Source organism: Hippocampus comes, unplaced genomic scaffold, assembly GCF_001891065.2.
Source record: "Hippocampus comes isolate QL1 unplaced genomic scaffold, H_comes_QL1_v1.1 scaffold123, whole genome shotgun sequence".
NCBI lineage: Eukaryota > Metazoa > Chordata > Actinopteri > Syngnathiformes > Syngnathidae > Hippocampus > Hippocampus comes.
Window position 1 is genome coordinate 1,793,862 of NW_017804997.1, and position 21,685 is coordinate 1,815,546.

Here is a 21,685-nt window from a genome sequence, read left to right on the forward strand (position 1 = left end):
TTGTATTGTATTCCTTTAGTGTAGCTCCATCTAGTGGATGCAAAACGCAACCACAGCCACTATTGCGGCTTCTATTCTATGCACCTTATAATGTGGTGCGCCCTACATATGAAAACTGTTTTGTCATAGGTCATTCAATGAAGGTGCGCCTTATACTCCGAAGCTCCTTACCATGCGGAAAATACGGTACTTTGAATAAAATGATCAGTTTTTAAAAAATGTATTTTCCCCATGAAAGGGCATACATTTCACATCTAATATGCATGCTTGCATCTTAAAGTACAAAATGTTTACATTACATTCAAATACCATTGAAGTTGGGTGAATCTGAGTCTATACCTGAGTGTGTTCCCAAACCTTCCAATCTGTACAGCCACAGCATTGTGCCCTTGGCTGAAGCTTGTGGACTGGGAGGTCTTCAGAAGGTGACTCCCACAGTGTGTAATTAAACAGCAAACTGCCTCACAAAACGTGGACGCTGCCCCACTGAGCATCTACTTGCTCCAGCATCTGTCCCAAACACCAGACCAGCTTCCTTCGCCCATTTTTTATGGCACACCATTGCAGTCAGGCAAGGGAAAAAAATGCCTGAAGAAATGGACTATACCACCATCAATCTGACAGAGGATGATTCAAGAATTTCAGCAAAGTGTGCTTAAGTTGGTTTCGCCTAAAGTCACACATCTCCAAATAACTCATTATACCATATCTCCTGCAACACTCTGATGTCTCTTGTTTGGCTGATGGTAAGACTGCACTTTGTAGACAAATTTTCTCCTGGAATAAAAAGTTAAGGGGAAAAAAAAGTCAAACAGCATTTGGCAGAGGAGGTGTTATTCAATGAGCACTTTTGGTGTGTTTACTGAATGTGCAGTCAAGAGATCTGTAAAAGAAAAACATTAATGATATCTTCTGTTTGATGATGAGCTGATCATTTGAATCAGGTGGAGGAGAGAGACGTCTAAAACATCCTGGATAGCGGCTTTAGAAGGCTGGACAATTATGCAGAAACAACAAAAACAAAAAAACACATTTAAAAGACTCAGGACTATATTTGCTTTTAGCTGGAGGAAACTAAAACTATTATTTAACAATTTTTTTTTTCCACTAAAAGGATTAGTTTTCACGATACCAAAGAACGAATGACAATAAGAATAAGGATAATCTGTTCACTTGTTTTACTGTCCAACAAAAAATGTGTTATGGCAACAAATAACAAAATCATCAGAACTTAACTGATCTTAGCAGGAATTCCCCTTGAGGCTCGGCCAAAAGTTTGTGGTGTTGCATTTGTCTCAAGCAGCAAGCACACAGTCCACATTTGAATACAACAAAAATGAAATGCCGTCTGACTGAGGTACGAGTAATGAAATCCTATATTTGTGTGGCTTTCAAATGATTCCGTGCATTGGTGTTTAGCCATGGTCACCCGTACGAAATAGCCTGAGACCATCTGCGATTTATGATTCGCTCCCAGCCCCTGGCAAGCCAGGCTGAATAATTTACATTGTGCTGAGACCAACGTGCCCGGAATGTGAGATGCCAAAAATAGAGGAACGATAAAGCCAGATAGAGCAGGATGAAGGAACATAGTCAAATGAATACGCAATCTTGTTGAAAAGAGGAAACCTCAAGTGTGATGGAGCAAGTAACATGATGAACAATTGACTAAACATGCTGAATCACAAGAGAGGTGCTTTCCAGATCTTTGATACTCTGCATGTCTCTAGTGGATCACCATGACACTCGAAAGCACAGGTGTCAAACTCAAGGCCCGGGGACTAGATCCGGCCCACCGCATCATTTTATATGGCCCATGAAAGCAAATCATGGATGTCAACTTCCATGATCCTTGCTAAAATCTGGATCGAAATGTCACATTGTCAGGAGTAATAAGTAACACTTATTTGAACAAACTACTGTATATAGTTGACTTGAGTGATTTCAAACCTAGTAAGCCACCAATATGTTTTGGAGAAGTAATGATAAAATGAGAATATTAAACATTTATTTGGTTTCACTGTCGTAACTGGCCCGTGACAGAAAAGAGTTTGACCCTCCCTGCTCTGAAGCTTATATGCAGGATCCTCATTTTTTTTTTAAATGATTGACTAGCTAGAGAATCAAATTCTTACATGTTGAAATTTAAATGAAGCATTCTGCCGATTTTTCGCTGAATCACAGGATTTTGCGGTGATCATTTTTCCACACGGGTGAATTTTGCTGCAGATTTACTGTATGTCGTAAAAAAAAAAATATATATATATATCCAGGAGAAAAGAGTGAACAAAAGACAGACAATGTCTAAAGTTTGGGACAATTTCACACTTCTAAAAAGAGGAGCCAAAATGAATTGTGTCTCCTGCAATGCAGAACTGGCGTACACAGCTGCACGTTGACGGTAAACATGGCTAGCTAATTCAACACAGATTACCGCTGCTCCTAGAACAAATTGTAATCCCTTGAAAAGGTGGTCAAGGATACACACAGCTGCCATGCAGTGTATTTTCAATCGCTTTATTGAACAAACGGAAACAAAATAAGCACGCAACAAGCACATTCATGCCCCAGCTACACGGCCACAACGGATGCCCAGAGGCATTCAAAATGCAGACAGGCTAACAGTTAGCCATTTAACAGCCAACCTGTCCTGGACCAAACAACAGCCAACTCGCCACTTTCATTTGTTTACTCCCATGTCACCGAACAGGCCAGATGCCGCTTTTTAAAGCCACGCACTTTCAAAGTCATAGATACTACAGTGCAGAATGTTGTGCTGTTAATAAATGAAGTGGGAAAAAAAAAATAGTACCTGGACTTCACATGTATATTTGGTTTTATATGATGCATAATCCATTTCTATATTTTTCAATGGGATGATTGGTTGAATAATCAATTTCAAAATATTTGACAGCCCTCGTCGAAAGTGTTTATAACATTTTGGCACAGGTTAAATAAGACTGTGGGACTACTCATATATACAGTCGGTTCTCGACCAATTCGGTTTTCGACCAAAAATTTTGAGTTTTTTATGCCTCGGATGACAAACAAATTTCTGTTCTCGAACAAACTGAGCGCACTTGAATGCACCATTTGACTCCTCTCGCCTTCCTTACAAGAGGAAGTGACGCTTCCTCGGTAGACGAGGAAGTGACGCTTCCTCGTGTTGCTTTCCATTGTGAGCAGACGTGTTCAATAAACATTTTTATTTTAAAAAGAGCGTGGTTTCGGTTTTCGAACGATTCGGTTTTCGAACAGCCTTCTTGAACGGATTATGGACGAAAACCGAGGTTTGACTGTACATGATACACTGAAGTACCACTTTGTTTATTTTTTTCCGTTGCGAGGGGTTCGAGGACATAACCCCTGCAATAAACAAGGGATTTCTGTAATTGTATGTGTGTGTGTGTGTGTGTGTGTATATATGTGTGCATTCTGGATCTACCCTTATGCCTCCTGGTTACAACCTTGAATGCCTCAGACTTTTTCACAGGTGAATGCTCTTTAACAAAGTTACAAGCCTCCAGCTACCGGTCCCAAAGGCCCCCAAAAATGGATGATGGGGGACAAAAAAACAACAACATTCATATATATATATATATACACACACACACACACACACACACACACACACACACACATTGGGAATATTTTGTAAAGGTCACAAGGAAAAAAGGAACAAGGAATGAGTATAATTAACATTTGGGATTTTGAATGACATCTGGAAGGCCAAAAGCTCCAAAAGCTTGGTGTTAAATGCACCAAACTACAAACATTTTTTGGAGTTTCAGCTGTCATTCTACGTAACGTCATTTTACAATTTGTCAGTGTGCCTTGGTAGACCCGAACTCTTGGCCTGTGTATTAGACTGGTGTGTGCTATTGCCCGATGTGCCTTTCATCTTGAATAAAGACGTATTTTAAAAATGAAGATGGACGCTACATGTGCGTGTAATTGAAATTTGTCAAAGTTCCACCAACATCACAGAACAGGCTGTGGTCAAACTTGGACAGATGAATGTATAGGCCACTGAAATAAAATGGGGCTATGCGCTGCAAAGTGCTCCATATGGAATGTCCTTGAGAATGTGTTTTCTGGCTATCAGAACACAATACAAGCAGCCAACCATGATTGCATTCGGTGATAATCTTCAATCAGTCAGGCTAATCTCATTTTAGATTTAATAAAATGGGAGCGCAAAGTTAAAGTGAAGCAGATAGGAAACTCCAATGGCGTGTAATTTGACCTCATTGATCTGTTGTTTTTTTTTTTTTTTTTTAAGGAGCCTTATCATCTCATATTGTATAAATCTCTCTCAAGTAGATCTTTGCATGTGTCTTCGCATTTGACTCATGCCTTATTTAATGATCTCTGTTTAGAAGAAATGACAGGCATACATTTTTTTTCCATCATACAAATTAGTTTCAAATCTTGGTGATGATGAAGATATTTACAACTTCAAGTAAGAAAGAATAAAATGAAATGCACCCTGTAACCTGACAACATGATAAGGTGCCCACTGTCGTCACCGCTGTCCCTGAAAGGATTAAAGTACCTTTTTGCGCAATTCTTTTTTTTTCTTGAGTCCTGCTGGTTTGTCTTTTGGATATTCCTTAGTTTGACGAAAAATATCTGACTTAAGACAACAATATTTTGTGTTAAATTTCTGACCTAAACTGGCGACTCTGTGCATCCCCAATGTGAGCTTATGTCCACAGAGACCCCGTGGGCAGTTGACAGATGGCGAGGCACTGCCATACACAGATGCCCACCTCTTATCTCTCTCATCTTAGCCAGAACACAACACATGAAACAGGCGTGGAATCAAGAAATTGGAGAAACTACATTTGGCGAGAAAGGAAACCACGTTGGTTGGAATGGGACTTGTGGCTTACAGTAAGCCTCGGTTACTTATGCCTTGTGTAATTCCATGACAGTTCCATCACATCAGCCGTTATCGCCGATTTGCCTGATTGTCTTGGACCAGACTGTCTTTCTCTGGGCGACCTCAATGATTTTACCAACAGACATCTTGAGGACATGGCCAAGATGATCTTAGACTTGTTTGGCAGTCTTGCTGGAGCAGCTCTCATTGTAGATATCTTTAGGCAATAACATCTTGAGCATTTAGTATGGAATGCACTGACTTTTTTTCATTCATTGTGCCAATTTTCATGACTGAATGTTGTGATAAAACTTCAAAATGACATTGAATGCATGCATCAGGCAGCAGATTTGATGTAATCAGGTCTTGCTGGATATGTGGACGCCATTGTAAATGCTTCTCTCTGCTCAGATATTTTTGTGTTGATGCTTGTGGGAAGAGATTCATAGGCAGGTGCCTCTGTCCCTGGTAGATCTAAACCAAGCCAGACAGGTCAGGACCGGAACTGAAATCCACTGAGTAGCAGGTTACGTGTGGGGCAATGTCATGGACTCCACAATAAGTACGTCTCACAAAGTGAAGTTCGGGTTCTTGCTTTGATGTGGACTATAATGCATGTTTTCAGAACACGAGGTGTTGATGTCGCATTCTGGACTTAATGATATCCCAAGAGAGCGCTGCAAACATGCATAGCGTGCTGCTGTTGGGGAATTGATATGGATGAATTATTTTAAAAAAATATATGTATATGTGTATATATATTAAATGATACTAGTGCATTATAGATGATGTATCCATGTATCCATTTTAGTAAATACATAAATAAATAAATAGTCATAAATCAGTCGGGTGGTACGGTGGTCAACTCCATCGCATGTCCGCTTCACATTGCAGAGGTGCAGGGTTCGATTCTGGCTCCGGCTTTCCTCTGTGGAGTTTGTATGTTTACCCCGTGCCTGTGTGGGTTTTCTCCGGGTACTCTAGTTTTCTCCCATATTGCAAACACATGCTTGGCAGGTTAATGGAACACTCTAAATTGTCACTAAAGGTGTGAGTATGAGCGTGAATGGTTGTTTGTCTATGTGTGCCCTGCGATTGGCTGGCAACCAGTTCAGCGTGTACCCTGCCGACCAGATAGCTGGAATAGGCTCCAACATACCCGCGTCCCTTGTGAGGATAAGTGGATCAGAAAATGGATGGATGGATGGATGAATCGGTACCTGAAGTAACATACTGTAATTGACTCCAGTGTATATCGCACTGCAATGACTGAAAAAAAAAGGTGGATGTAAATCACCATGTATGGGTCTTGTCACTCCTTTGTTGAGATTATTTGGCATTGCTCTACTAACAGCTGTGTGCTTACGTTGTGTTGCACTTTTCTGCCTGAACACATTTGGTTTCCGGTTCAACAGTTTTGACTGTCTCCCCCCAGTTTTCCTTGTTCTTCTTGTCAAATTGTGGCCATGACTCCCTTAATGAAGGCTACAATGACTGTAAGACAGCTCACCCCCAGCTTTGCAACCACTGAGTGTCATTATTGCGTGAGGCAACATTGGCTGCCAATGTTAGACAACATACGAAACTGCGAACTTAAGAGGCATTAATCCTGGGGCACTTCATCTGTTTCTCACTTCTCAGGCCTCGAATCTGCCTTCACTTCAGTAATAAGACATCATCCCATCTAATGTGTCGTGCTCAGCTACTGTCACACACAATGCTACTCTTTCGTTTCGATCCCAATCGAGCCAGTTAATTTCCTGATGAGCGTTGTACTTATATAATCTTATCAAAATCATGGCCAATGAATGGTTCCTTTTAATAACTGCTAGAACACAATAATAGTGTAACACACTTTTTTTGCCGCACAGTGAGATACCCGGATGCCCTAAAAAAAAAATGTTACTGTCTACATCTTATTGAACTCCACAAAAAAATCAGGTTTTGTGAAGTTGTCGTTCACCTAATTGCTATGAGGTTCAAGATCATGCCCACACTTAACCCTGGAGAACCCAAGAACCCTTTCTTCTTTGGAAAATGATGAATTATACATTAAATGACTGCTATATGTTCACTGAACACCAAAATATATGTTTACTCAAATATTCAATGCTTTAATCCTAATTTAGGATTAGGGCCAAATTTGACCCTTTGGGATTTAAGGGTAGCGTTTGAGTAGCAGAATTTATAGGGGCCAAATTTGACCCCGTGGATTCTCCAGGATTAAGGTCCATCCAGTGTTGCTCAATCCTATCTTCAGTCGTCCACTCGGCACTCCAGTAGAGCCTCCAGCAACTGGTTGGGGGTGGGGGGTATATGTTAAGCACTTCTGTAATTTAGTGTTTCTATTTTTTCTTTGCTCGCGTTTCCAGAAGTGTTTAAAGTTTGTAATTGGCCCTGTCCACTCTCATTTGTTGGTTGACTTCTTAATGTGTTTGTTTTCACACCAACCTTTTTTTGTCAGTGTTTAACATTCCCTTACATTGTTGTCTCACACTTCTTTTGCTTAGCTTGCTCACCATGCGTTTTGTTTTGTGATAACCTTTTCTCATCGTTGTTTATTGTTTGTCAGGACTTCAGGTCGTTGTGCCTCGCACTCATGTGCTCTTTTCTGTTTAAATGAAGACCAAGATTTTTATTTTTTTTTTCCCCCATCTGTTTTGTGGTCCATCAGTTAGCTGACCATAAGAGTAGAAGAAGCATTGCTGGTCAAAGCAACTGGAATGAGTGAGCTGTATAGAATGTAAAAGGTCAAAACGCTATTCTACATAATTGCATGGCGCTTTTCATCCTCCTGTGAACAGGTGTGAATGACATTTGAAGCACTCATACTTGGCACTAGAATGGCAGCAAGCTACGGGACCGTCATTACCGCACATCCTGTCGTCACTTCATCTGTCTCTACCCGTGTCATACAGGGAATCGCTAAAATATCAAAGTAGCGCAGCAGAACAATAGCCCCATTGCCCTCTTGGAATATATCTGGACGAAGAAGCCACTGTGCTTTTGCACCATAAAAAAAAAGTAGCAGCACTCTTATCAGATGGAACTAGCGCTGCTAGAGGACAACTTCCAAATTGTTTGTCAACAATAAAGGCCAGATCAGACAACGGTTTTACAGCACATTTCAGCTCGTCATTGAGTTTGCCCTGTGGTCCTTTGGTTTCCTTTTGTGCCCATGTTTAGATCAGCGTTTATCAAATGAATGTACTTAACACGTGATTTTGTGCTCACAAAATACTGAACCATACCCCGATTGTTTGCTGGCTCCCGATACATTTTAGAGTTCTTTTTAAGATCCTATTATTTGTTTTCAAATCTTTCAGTGGCCTCGCCCCAACTTACCTCTCTGAGCTCATCCGTCCCTACACACCTGCCCGGTGCCTCAGGTCTGCGGACCAGACATTATTAGAAGTACCAAGAACCAAGCGGAGGCTCAGAGGATATCGAGCATTTTCCTTTGCTGGCCCCTCTCTTTGGAATGACCTCCCACTGAATATTCGGCAAGCCCCCTCGCTGCCCATCTTTAAAACTCATCTCAAAACTCATTTTTATTCTATGGCATTTGACACGGCATGACTCACACTTGATCTTAGTCTTACTGTTTGGTGCTTTCTACTGTCTCTGTTATTAACTTGTTGTTTTATTGTTCAATATATGATATTTGCTCCATGTGCAGCACTTTGTATACAGCGATGCTTGTTTTTAAGTGCTCTTGAGTAATTGACCTCATAACACGTCGCCATTGTCCTTTACAGATATGGTATTGAAGTTCACGGAAAATAAAAAAAGAGTTTGTAATAAAATTAATTTAATAATGCTTTACAAAGCCTGGGTCTGGCATCACACACGTGCTAAACATGTAAACCCCAACCTGAGTTTGGAAAATAGCTTGGTTGAGTTAAAGGTTAAGAGAAAAAAAAAAACAAGAATTGGATTTTGAACTAAGTATGTGGCAAAGCATGGTTGGCATATCAACATTCTTTGTAAAAAACATATTTTATCGTTGGAAAAAAAAGCAGGCAGCGGTCCCTTAATATTTTGAACATTCACATCTGCAGGTGAACTCGAAAAGCTCAGTGTCAGGAAATTGCCTGAAAATGAAAATAGCCTCGAGGCAGGTTAAGATCATGCTGCCAGGCTGAAAGATGAAAAGAAATGAAAAAAGAAAAGAACACTAGATTGGACAAGTCCCAGTGTAAAAGCAAACACGGGAAGCACAAACCCGAACTGTCACTCATGCTAAAGAGTCTGAAAATGTGTTTTTAGAATATTATGGCTTTGGGGGCTTTGCAGAGCGTTAGCTTACGATGCCATCCAGAAGCATATCATCCATATTTATGTTGTTTATGCGATTTTTAATCTTGCTTTAACATTGGTAACCTCTACAAATTGCACACCACACTCTCTCATAACTGCACAGAAGCATGGAAATGCCTTAGCTCCCAAGTAACGGACAGAGGATATACCTGTACTGTATCTGGGAAGATAATCTCAATTTACTTCTTTGGGAAAAAAAAATGCCATGAGGTTTAAAAAAAAAAAAAAAAAAAAAAAGAAAATCACGCAAGCATTTAAGGAAGTGGCAAAGAAAGAACTAGAATTTTCCCACATGGGCAAAAAAAAAAAAAAAAAATGGAGGTACCCTGTTGTTAAAGAGATACGAGTCCATTATGGTCAGTCAAATAACTTGTAACTGACAAAAATAATGTTTGTTCATTTTTTAATACTGAAAATATGGCATTGTTTTTTTTTTAAGATCCAACGTAAGTATGGGATAAAAAAGGAAAAATGAAATGACCTGGACAAAACTGAAACCTCATCTGACTCCCTACAAAGTAAAAAAAAAAAAAAATCTCTTGGAAGTTTGACACACCACACAGAACGGTGTTCTTTACAAACCTGCCACATTTGACTGGCTTTAAAAAAACAAAACAAAAACAAAAAAATCAAGTACATCCAATTAACTACTCTAGAAACATTTAGGTAAAAAAAAAAAAAAACAAACAAAAAAAAGCGATTTGGGTCTAAAAGGGACCGAGTTGCTATTTGGGTTTCTGGAAACCAAACGCATATGGCCAATCGGCCTATGATTTGACATGCTTCAATAAAAAGAAAAAAAATACAGTGGCCAAAGTAACACACCGTTTTTGTTCTCCTTTTGAAATATTTTATAAATTCTATTTACAATACAGTACTCTGCCTTTACAAATTTGGTACATTTCAATCTGTATTTTAGGAAATAGCGACTCCTCTACAAACAAAACCAAGTTCGCCACTGAGAGAATTGTGAAGACCTGACAGAAGTTCTGGCTCAAAATTTCTGTCCTAGTTCATCCCAACATGTTTGATCAGAATGATTAGAGGGTTGCCACTCTGCCCAGAGCGTTTGTATATTTTGGGAAATCAAGGATCAGAAGGAGTCAGGGCAGTCGCTATCATATTATCCAAGGCTCTCGTTACGTTCCATGTTGCCATATGACAGTCATAAGAAGGAAGAAACCAGAGGCTGTTCACTCAGTGAGTGAATAAATGAGTGTAATAGATACAGTTATCTTTTTTTTTGGGGGGGGGGAGAAAATGCAAGCCGTTGCCTGTGGTCTGGCACTGGCTGCCTCACCATTACTTCACAGGATATTAATTGTTTCAGCACTGTCAGCAGATTGGCCTTTGCTCGTTGAACCGCATCCAGACGTACACTCGTCAGCCAAATTGCATGAACAGATTCTAAGGCTGAGGGACAGTGCAAGACATTTGGTTTTTACAAGAGCAATGAGGAAGACACCGTCTGGCTCAATTTTATTGGTTACTCTGAGCAACAGACACCAAAAACAACCGTGATTCATGAGTGACAAATGAAAACAGCCAACCACAAAATGTTTATTTATCCGAAAGGGGTGATAAGAGAGGTGATTGACTATCAAAGGTGAGGCAAAAATTGACTTCGTCTACTATTAGAGGTGCTTGCGAATGATATAAAAAGCAATGAAATGCTGATGTGTTTTTGGTGATTTTCCACTCAGAATGATCCAGTTGTTTCCCTAGCAGCAGACACTAAATGTATCACTTTATCAGTGAAAAAAAAAAAATCAAAACTCGTAGAGCTTTGATATTTGATGTTTATTTGTGGTCAAGTGAGGAATCACATTTAGATCCAGAAGCAGACAGGACACGGAAGTGGAAATAGTAAAAGCCTTTTTATACAAAACATTCCATGAAAAAGACAGAGCAGGGTTTGGAAGGCAAAACGTTCTGATGACATGGAAATGAGTAAATATCGAAAAATATCAGGCTGTGACCAACCCTGTGTGACCAAATAAAGTATTAAATCAAGTAACAACATGAAGGACACTGTCACAGTTGCTTTGAAAGGTGTCTGGAAACTTTTGCAAAGTTGTGTCTGTTCCCAATGGAAACCTTCTCCTTCATGATTCTTAAACTGAAACTTTTATGTTGTCATGACAACACAGAAGAAGATTCTCTTGTTTAATTGCATCTGTATGAACTTGACCAGGAAGCAGATTTTTATTTTTTTTAATGTCTTAACTTTTGGCTCGCAAGCACGCAGCAAAAAAATCATAATAATACTGCTAATGTGTTCCCTCAGTTTACTAATCTGCACCCTACGTTAATGGTAAAACTATGTTCTTCAACTTTGGACCAAGTTAGTCGTGGTTTGAGTCTGGCTATGAAAAAAAGGAAAGAAAACAAACAACAACGAAAAAAAACTATTACTTGTTGAAATGCTAGTCTGTATCCTCATGACCGTCAAGATGCCCTTGTACACGATGCCAAACCTCCTCAACCTCAGCTTGAGTGCACCCCATCACATCTCTCCTTCCATTTGGTCTTGCTTTGAGTATTGTGCAACAAGGACTGGCCTGGGACACACACACACACACACACACACAAATAAAAATAAAAAAATAAAACAAAAACTCTGCCCAGCATTTTGGTTTAGTCCCCCCTGCACGTGCACGAGTACATGCATGCACACCAACGCATGCTCACAAACCTCTCTGCATCTGAGAAGTCACGGTTTGTCTTACCATCCACAGTGACTTTTTTGAAATAAAATACACACTTATGGATGGTGAATTGGCCAAGGAAAAAAACCCACGTCTGCTCGACATCCTCCCTGAAACAGGAAGGTAGTATGCTAATGAGCAATTTAATGAGCATCAATTGATTCTGTCGGAGGTACAACACTGTTTCTATTGCTTAAACCGGGGATCGGCAACCCAAAATGTTGAAAGAGCCATATTGGACCAAAAAAATTAAAATCAAATGTGTCTGGAGCGTCAACAAATTAAAAGCCTCAGAAAGAAGACAACACACGCTGTATGTATCTATATTAGCTCTATTAGCCTACTATCAAAATGACTAAATTGGCGACAAATACACAATGAGCCTTCCCCATTAAACTTTTTTTTCCCCCTGCAGTGCATCCTGTAGGGCAGGGGGGCACGGACATGAAACGCCATTTCTTCTTACAATAGCCTGGCAGCCCACCCTGCGAATAGAAACGTGTGTCGCAGGCTAAGACGCAAATCTTCGTTGACAGAAATGTTGAAATGTAATATTTATTGGACAGCATTGGAAAATGTTAAGAAAGGTTTGTCCTCCTACAGACACCATATTCAAATACAAAACCATATGTTCACTCCCCGATCGTTTTCCATTTTCAAACATTTTAAAAAGCTCCAGGGGGACACTAGGCGGAGATAAAAAGCCGCATGCCGCTCCGGAGTCGGGTGTTGCCGACCCTCGGCTTAAACAGTCACAATCATGTCAAAATGAATTAAACGACAAACCTAATGATACAGGTTGGCACAGCACTATTGCTCAAATCTAAAATGAATCCAAAGGGCTCTTCAAGTCGCCACAATTGAAAACTATTAATTGTGATTCATAGAAAATCGGAATTTCAAGATGTGTACCCCATAAAAAAATGTGTGTCACATTTACAGCACTTTTCCTTACTTTTAATTCACTTATTTGAGGAAGTACAGTGCACGCACATAATCAGGGGTCCGGTAACAGACATAATTGGTATGCGTGTGCGTGTGTGTGTGTGTGTGTGTGTGTGTGTGTGTGTGTGTGTGTGTGTCTGCCTGTGTCTGTGTGTGTGTGTGTGTGTGTGTAGGGTGGGGGGTGCAAATTGTTTCTCTGCCCTTCGTGTGGCAAACATAATAATTTAAGTTTAATTCTAATTATGCACTTAAAGAAGCATGCTTAGTTGAATACAATACAAAAGATCAGGACCTAAACAAAGATGCAAAACAGCTGAAAAGACAAAAACAAATGTGCGCACGCATGGACACGCCGCATCTGATGAGCTGGAAAATATTTCAACCTGTTTCCCCAGCTGTTGATGACGGTAAATAAAGAAATCGATTCGTCTGGCGTGACGTTAGGAATATCCGTCGTAGATCTTTGACTGGAATATTGGCCGGATGAGCTTTATCCGGACCCACTTTGAACGGACCTGCGCGTGGGTTGCGCAGCCGCCAGAAGAGGGCATTCGGATTCTGCCTGGTTAAAGTTGCTCGGGGATGCAGACGCGCGGCTGAACACCAGCGTCACGCCGATTGAACTGCGTTCAAGGAAGGCAAAAAAGGTGGATATTTGAATACTGGATTATTTTGTCAGTTTTTGCGTTGACTTGTGGGGAAAGCAGCGGGACTTTGCTCTGTGCGCAATGGGCGGTCCAGAGTGAGCATCCCTCCTGTCAGACGACACCGAGCTTTTGCCCTGCACGGGAGTGCAATCTAAGGGCTGCTTTTCGGCGAAAATCGAATTATGTTGCGTTAATTGAGGGGCTCCCCGACGGGGTTCGTGATGAATCTTCAGGTGCATGAAGAGATTGCCACGGTCCACTTGGATGGAACTGCGCCTGCTGCAGTGGGTAATTCTTGTTGTCTCCAACTTGGACACGGCTGTTGTTTTTGCAGCAAACGCATGGACGTGGAATTTTGAATTTGGACTTCCATCAAATCTAACGAGTCATCCTAAAAAGGAAGTAAATGTGCCGTGTTGTGCGTTTATAAAGGCACATTTGAACCGGACTGCACACCCAAGTCTAGGAGAGGAAGCGGGGGCAGGTGCGCTCAAACCCGGCCAGTGAATTAGGACGGTACCTGTTAGTGGACATGCGGATCCGAATCCATTAACTGGACTTGACAGATAACGCGGATATGGGTAAGTGACTGCCTTTCAAAACAACACGTAGTTTATCTGAGCAACGGACTCGCGAATATATCCCTAAATGATGCGTTCAAACGAGAAACTGGTGCGAATCCATTCGCAGCACCAAAAGGGGTATTCGGAATACACTGCCAAAACGTATTTGAGAAGCTATAAGAATGAGTGCTGAATGCTGTGCATCAATTTTCAGTAGCAGCGCTGCAGTGCTACCACCTCCCGCCCTCCCTCCCCCCCATCTCCCCCATTTGGCTGTAAGGTTTATTACAGACTAAAGGGACTTCATTTGTAATTTGCAAGCCTGTGCACTCAACGACAGTAGTCCAAATGGTGTGCATTGCAAATTAGACTTCTTTCTTTCTTTTTTTCTTTTTTCTTTTTTTTGCTCTCAACCAATTTGAATGGCTGGCTCACTGGCATGCACAGGAGTCACAGGAATGCTAATCACATCAATGTTGGAAGCCTGTCCATGTTATAAAAGAGTGGCTCCCCGATTTAATCTATTGAGTGTCCTTAATCTGGTCAAAACAAAATTATACTATACGCAATTGTGGCACATCCATGATGCCAAACTTTAAAATTTGTGGGCACAGTGCAGATTTGGACCACAAATTACGCACAATGCAAATGTCCTTAAGAGCTAATCTACAAAGTGTGCCTGTTCATGACTTTAAAAAGTCAGTTCAGTAAAATGTACACATTTACCACATTGCAAGTTGAAAGTGAGCATTTTGGTTTGTCATTGCTGTCCTGGTTTCCTCATGTGTGGATACGACGATGCACTCACCCCCAATCCCTCACTCGGTTTCTCTCTTTGATAATATATTCTGCTCACACACACAGACACACACCAACGCTACGTTGTATAATTAGACCTTGTTATCCGTCATTTGCCTACCCGGTAGTATTATCGGTGGTAGCCTGGTCTCACTCGGCAGCCATTGGAAACTAGTCGCCTGTACAGATGATCAAGTCCACTGGTATTGCCGTGCCATTAATTATAATGCAGCGAGATATATTGACCCACAGTGGGGTTTCTGCACAGCATCAATATAAGCAACAGCAGTATGCGTTCAAAAATGCAGCATGTGGATCTAGCAGCTCAAATGCAATTTATGTGCAAAGTAACCCGATAGGGTGAATCATGGCAGCCGGGCTTTTTGTTTGTTAGATAGTGTATCTGAATGATGATGGTAGTGAAGTGAGTTTAATGGCAGTTTGATGCAGGTATTGCATATCACACACACACACACACACACACACACACACACACACACACACACACACACACACACACACCAAAAAAATAAATAAAAATAGCCTCATAATCATGTTTTTTTTTAATTCGGTTTACTTCAGGTACTTGATGATAGTGCAACCCCCCCCCCCTCACTGTAGCTGGCTGTGATATTCTTCATTAACAGCATGCAACGCACTTAGATTTCATGCACCTTGTCGTGAGAGATCTGGTGAGAACTGTTGCCCAAGGGCTGATAGCAAAATTCCCTGCGAGACTTTTGTCCCGCACATATTTCACCCGATGTCATCTTTTAGAGTCCCATCTATTGAAAATGATCTTCAACAGAGAACCTGTTGGTACAGTATATCGTGTTCATATCATTGGCTGTGGCTTGCATGCAAGGTCAAATTGGCACACAAGACAAGGAATGACCTTCTGCTGGCTCCCTTGCATCCAAAAGGCAGTAAATGTCAGGTGAAGCTTGGCAGGGTCACCAGGCAGATCCCTTGAGGGCAATATCACATTTTGAATATATACAAATAATATCCGTCCAAAAAAAGATTGAATAGAAACTTAAGCAAAGTGAGAATCTATTGCAAGCCTTTCCGAGTTACAATGTGGTGTGCCATTCCACTTCTTTTCCAACGATACCCAGTTGTACCTGCAATGAAAGCCCAGTGATCCCAGCGGCCTCACTAAGCCCATCACTTGCCTTTCAGATAATAACAGCTTTACGTCTCCAACTTGTTCTTCAATTTAATGACAGTTTAACCCAAGTCAGTTGTTTGGGTCCCAAGAGGCAACGAGCTCATTTGGTGCTTTCTCTCTGAGAATTTTTTTTTTTTTTCTGCCAGGATATTCTCATTCATCTGCCATACATCACATCATGTAGGTTCCAATGAAGAAAAGCTTTGTTTGATTCTGTGAATATCTCTTGCACTTCCTTCTTGATGAAGTCACACACACACAAATAAGTCTCTCGCTGAACCATTTACCTGAACGTGAATGGAATGGTCGAAAAACCTTGTCAGCATCTGAAGGAACAAAGAGCTGAAACAAAGTCAAGGTCTTGATATTGATCAAACACAAGATGGTGTGCCCTAATGCTCAGTTACTACAGAGTGCATAAAATACAAGGTATTGATGTTTGTAAGATTAAAAAAAAAATCAAGAGCGACACACGCTGAGGTGTCACGACAAAGTCAGGAAACCATACAAAGTGTCAGCTTAGCTTTTACAAATTATAATTGATTTTTGAAACAAACAACAAAGAAAAAGATAATTGAATCTTGTGGTGTTGTGAACTACCTGTCTGGTTTCTCCATGGTCATGCACAAAGGACATCGCGATAGCACCAAACAACAGTTTTTCAGCATAGCTCAACTGATTGCAGCTGGATGTATAAAATGAATGTTTTTTAGAGCAGGGGTCCCCAACCGCTCGGCCGCGGACTGGTACGGTCATTTGTTGCCGGGCTGCACAGAAAGAAACAATATAAGTGAATATATTTCACTTATATTCCTTCTGTTTTAATCATTTCGGAATCTAAAGATGATTTATTTTGAAAAATTACCAGATTCTCTGTTATATCAGTCTACAGCAGTGGTTCTCAACCAGGGTAAGATCAAACCCTAGGGGTTCGGTGAATCAGTCTCAGGGGTTCGACAAAGCATCTGCCATGGAGGTTAAGACACACACGACTCAACCTGTCAATGAGTTACGACATGCCCGCTTGGCTATCACTGGCTGGTTGATTTTGTGCACAATTAAAAAATATATATATACTTCACAGTTATACTAATTGTATTTACTTTTATCAGTTTTTAATGAATGTGTTTTATTCTATATTTTTATTTTTCACTAATGAAGGGTTCGGTGAATGTGCATATAAACTGGTTGGATTCGGTACCTTTAACAAGGTTCAGCACCAGTGGTCTATGTTACTCTTGACGCAGGTGAATGCGCTTCTCGGTCACGTGATAGGTTACCACAAAAATGAAACCCAGGAGCTAGCAAAATGAATGAAAAACAAATGTCTGAAAAGTTTTTTTCTGGAAGGGGAAAAGGCCCAGCCAGGAGACAGAAGAGGAGCCAACGACTTTCAAGAAAGAGAAGGCTACATTTAATAGACAGTATCAGGAGTCCTATTTCAAATTGTCTGACATGAAACCGGTCCGTGGGGCAAAAAAGGTTGGGGACCTCTGTTTTAGAGTAGTTTTCATTTTTTTTGTTTTTTTGATGCCTTGAACACTGCATTAAGAATAACCTACTCAACAGGATTCAACATGACAGGACATGACAGTTTAACATGACAGTGAAGACGACTTCACAGACCGGGCCAACTCCTTGGAGTTGAGTTAAATTGAGCAGGTTTGGCATCAAAAGCAACATTCTCGAATCCTCAAACCCAAACTTGAAAGCATCCAAACGCCATTGACCTTTGGTGACAAACCAGCTGTTTTGAAATGAATGTCAAACATAATATCCTTCAGACGGGAGAGTTACGGCTTTTGTTTACTTGTACATTTAAGTCATGAATGGCTAAAAACCGCCTCTAATTGACTCCATTGTGTTGTTAGAACTTGATGGACTACGCATGTAGAAGTGATCTGTTAGTCATGTATGTAAAGTACTGGCTGATTCACATTTTCTCCATTATAGACCTCAAATATACGTCAGCGTGCATTTTCATAGATTTGACAGGTTGCAGACACTGAAAACGTGGAACGGTGCTTCAGTATTAAATATAATAATTTACCATTTGGGAACTGGCATCGCTGAAGTAATTCTGATGCAAAAGTTTGTTTGTCAAAGCTGAGTTTGAGGGACATAGAGCGAACCGTGTGGGCTGGTTATTTTTGTTATTCTCAGCCTTATTGTCACTTCACCTGCATGGAGCCGTTACTATCAAGGGAAATCAGGAATCAGACAAGACTGAAAAGCAACACACACTCACCCTGCCAGATGTGTGTGTGCGCTGTATTCACAAAAATACTCTTGCTGTCCTACTCTCACTAAAGTGTTACCAATTCAAGGGCATGGGAGGCAATTGTTTTATATCAGCAGCTGAAATGCTTCGAACTTGGCAGGTCTTGCCATCATCCCAAAGATAATTGGAGACTAATGGGTGGTCGCCGGTGCAGCGGTTCTGCCTCTGTGTTCGTCTCTCGGTCAGCTACAGCCATGTGCAAAGCTACAGTACTTGTCGTTTTGTCACTGACACCAGACCACTCTCGTGCGCCTAACAGTGCGCCGGTTAGCGTGGCCATTCGCTAAATTGATGAGCTGAATTTGCTTTTATTAAAGGTCCGCGGTAAAGTGCACTCATTGTCTGCATATGTCTGTGAGGTGGAAATAGATGTCATGCAGAGGACGGAAATGATTTCGCTCCGTACTCTGCCTTTAGATACAATTTCACAATTGGCTAATCCATCCTTATTTCGTTTTAGATGGATAACTGAAGAGCACGGCAAAGATAAACGAGAGGCTCGGATGTAGAGCATTACCATACTGAATGTTAAATGTTCAGAGAGAAAATTGCCTATTTATGATGGAGCCCAAACCGAACAAAATATCCGAATTGAAAACAACTGGCAATGACTGACCACCTTTGTAAAAGTATGAATTTGCACCGGGCGTTACGGACATGGTGCATGATTATAGTCGGATTTAAAATCTAACAAAGGGGGCATAAAATAGGGAGAGGAGAAGAACAAAGCTATAGAGAATAGCACATTAGGTAAAGGGTAATAGAGACACCTCAGACGGTGACTTTTGCACGTTGGCGAATGCCATTAGAGGAGGCTTTAGTGCACAGAGCACTCATTACCCACATAAGGCTTCAGTAGGGAGGCGGGAGGTTTCTTATGAGGCAGCCTTAGAATGAATAAGAAAGGCGCTCCCATCTAATTTACTAGACCTGGGGAAATACAGAACAAGCAACAGAGGGTTATCTGCAACCTCATGGGATTCAAGTCGAATTTGTAAAAAAAAAAAAGCTTAACGACCCACACATACGTTCCTGCAATCTTACAATTACGTTGCAACAATACGCATGGGATCTCTGTAATGTTCTGTCGTATCTTAGAAAGCATCGCGAGTAACATGATTGATGATGTATATACAACCGTTCGCTCCATCTGCGAGGGATGATGAAAGATTCTTCTGAAAATAATGTTTCTGTCTGGATTGTACTTTGACACACACACACACACACACACACACACACACACACACACACACACACACACACACACACACACACACAAATACATCCAATACACATATGGGCTACACAGATGCTTGGCTAGAAACTAAATGGCGATGCTAGAAAGCATATGTTCAATCATGCCCCTCAGCTATTCTATTTGAGAGAATTATCGCTGGCAAATCCTGCAGAGATTATGCTGAAACAGAAGCCATGGACACCGCCTTCTATAATTTGTACGTCTACAAGTATCCATCAAGAAGGTTCAGGCAAGGTTTAGGATAATTTGTCCAAGTACGGAGCCTGGCAAATTGTCATATATTTTGTAAACCAGTTCAATGTATGCACAATTTATACGCTCACGTTTATTGATAATGTTGTGAAAGGTTATTGGAGCGCACAACCCCACAGCACCTTCTCAAGAAGAAATCAATATTTTGTTAATGGCAGATCAATAGTGACTCTGCAGAGAGGAACCATTTTAATGCAAATGACGGTCACCCCCTTTTGAACGAGAAGAAGAAATCCATTGACCACTTCAGTGAATTCTTTGCAAATTTAATGCAAGCGTCTAGTCTACCCACGAGTGTTGCTCACCACGCGCATGCACCCACACAGAGACACACTTTTTTTCTGCATGGGCTCTTATTAATTTTTTTTTAAAGCATTTTGTAATTTGAACAGAACCACCAAATTTGGATTTGATCTTAATTAATATTCAACCTGAGAGTTTTTTTTTCCCTTGATTTAAGATTTCTGCTGCTAAAATATTAGGAGTTTGTTTCTAATCCTCCAATCTCCACAAATGCAGCAGACAGCAGATCATGAAATTTAACAGCTTACAATGACAATTTGTACACATACAAGCTTTTGGTGAAAGCGCTCTGTCACTCACTTTTACTCAGAATTGCTTTCCAAAATGTCATAATTACAGAATATCAAAAGACTACGGGACAAAGCCAACCACCGTTACCGTAACGTCTTGTGTGACCCATTTTCTCTGGATACTGAAGCATCTATTTTCCTTTACGCAGCACCTATTTGATCTGGACTCTGCTCACTGTTGAACAGAGTCCAGCTCAGCAAAAGCAAAACTACCAGGTGTCAAGCGTGCTGAGACAATGCGGTATGATGTCAACTACTGCTGGTATCTCAGTCGTAGAGCAGTTTATTCATTGAAGAGTCATTTCAGCTTCTGTGGACAGATTCCGAGAGCATTCTACTCACTGCCCTTGGTTATCTTTTTGAGTCAAAAGTGTCTGTTTACTGTGGCTAACAGCAACATGGCACAAAGTAAAGTCAGTAGACCTCAATTTGCCTTCATTGTTGTTTATTCACATGTAATTCTTGCTGATGCATTCGTTTATGGTTTACTTTGTTCATTTTCCAACCAAACTACAATTATGGTAATGAACTGTGACCATTTCAATTTGCCCGCATATGAGAAACAAAACAGTGTCACACCCTGTGATGCCCCACTGGGGTCTATAGGGAAGGGGAAATTCGTGGGATTAGGTTTGAGAGAGTGGCGCTACAGAAAATGTGATCAAGTCATCATCACTGAGTGGATTAACTGGGGGAAGGATTTCTCACAATCAGCGAATGCCAGCCAGATACATATTTGCAGGGAGCTGACACAGGCCAACAGGTGGTAAAGGCAAAATGATTTATCGCTTCAGATCGGTTGAATCGTAGCCGTGAAGCTGAGTTGATGACAGTTGGGCTAAAGAGGTCTTCGCAGCGAGAAGGTGGTTGTGTGCATGAGATAAACATTGGAACAATCAATCTACGTTGTGAGCATAGTGCCCATTTGAGATGCTCTGTAATAAAATCTGTGAAAATAGGTGTACAATCATGAGCATGACCTTGAAATTGGAGCAATGATGGGATAGAAGTCAAACATCCTTTATACCGTTGAAAAGTTTCAGGGTGACTGGGTGATTATTTCATTTTTTTGCTGGAATGCAATCCGTAAAAGCAAGGTGAATGAAACAACAAAATATTCAATTATTTTTTTATGAATTTAAACAAATGAACACTATATATATATATATATATATATATATATATTCTGAACCACTTTATCCTCGCAAGGGTCGTGGGTCGTGCTGGAGCCTATCCCAGCTGTCTTCAGGCAGTAGGAAAGGGG

At 40.8% G+C, this 21,685-nt stretch overlaps 1 protein-coding gene across 1 annotated transcript in view; it reads left to right on the plus strand.

Annotated features, from left to right (window-relative positions):
- Window positions 1-13,330: 13,330 nt before the first annotated feature.
- LOC109530232 (leucine-rich repeat transmembrane neuronal protein 4) overlaps window positions 13,331-21,685 on the plus strand; it is an 83,637-nt gene continuing 75,282 nt past the window's right edge. Inside the window, exon 1 of the mRNA XM_019893846.1 lies at window positions 13,331-14,086. Within this exon, the coding sequence (XP_019749405.1) occupies window positions 14,083-14,086 (4 nt within the window). The 5' untranslated portion in view covers window positions 13,331-14,082. The remainder of the gene's footprint in view (window positions 14,087-21,685) is intronic.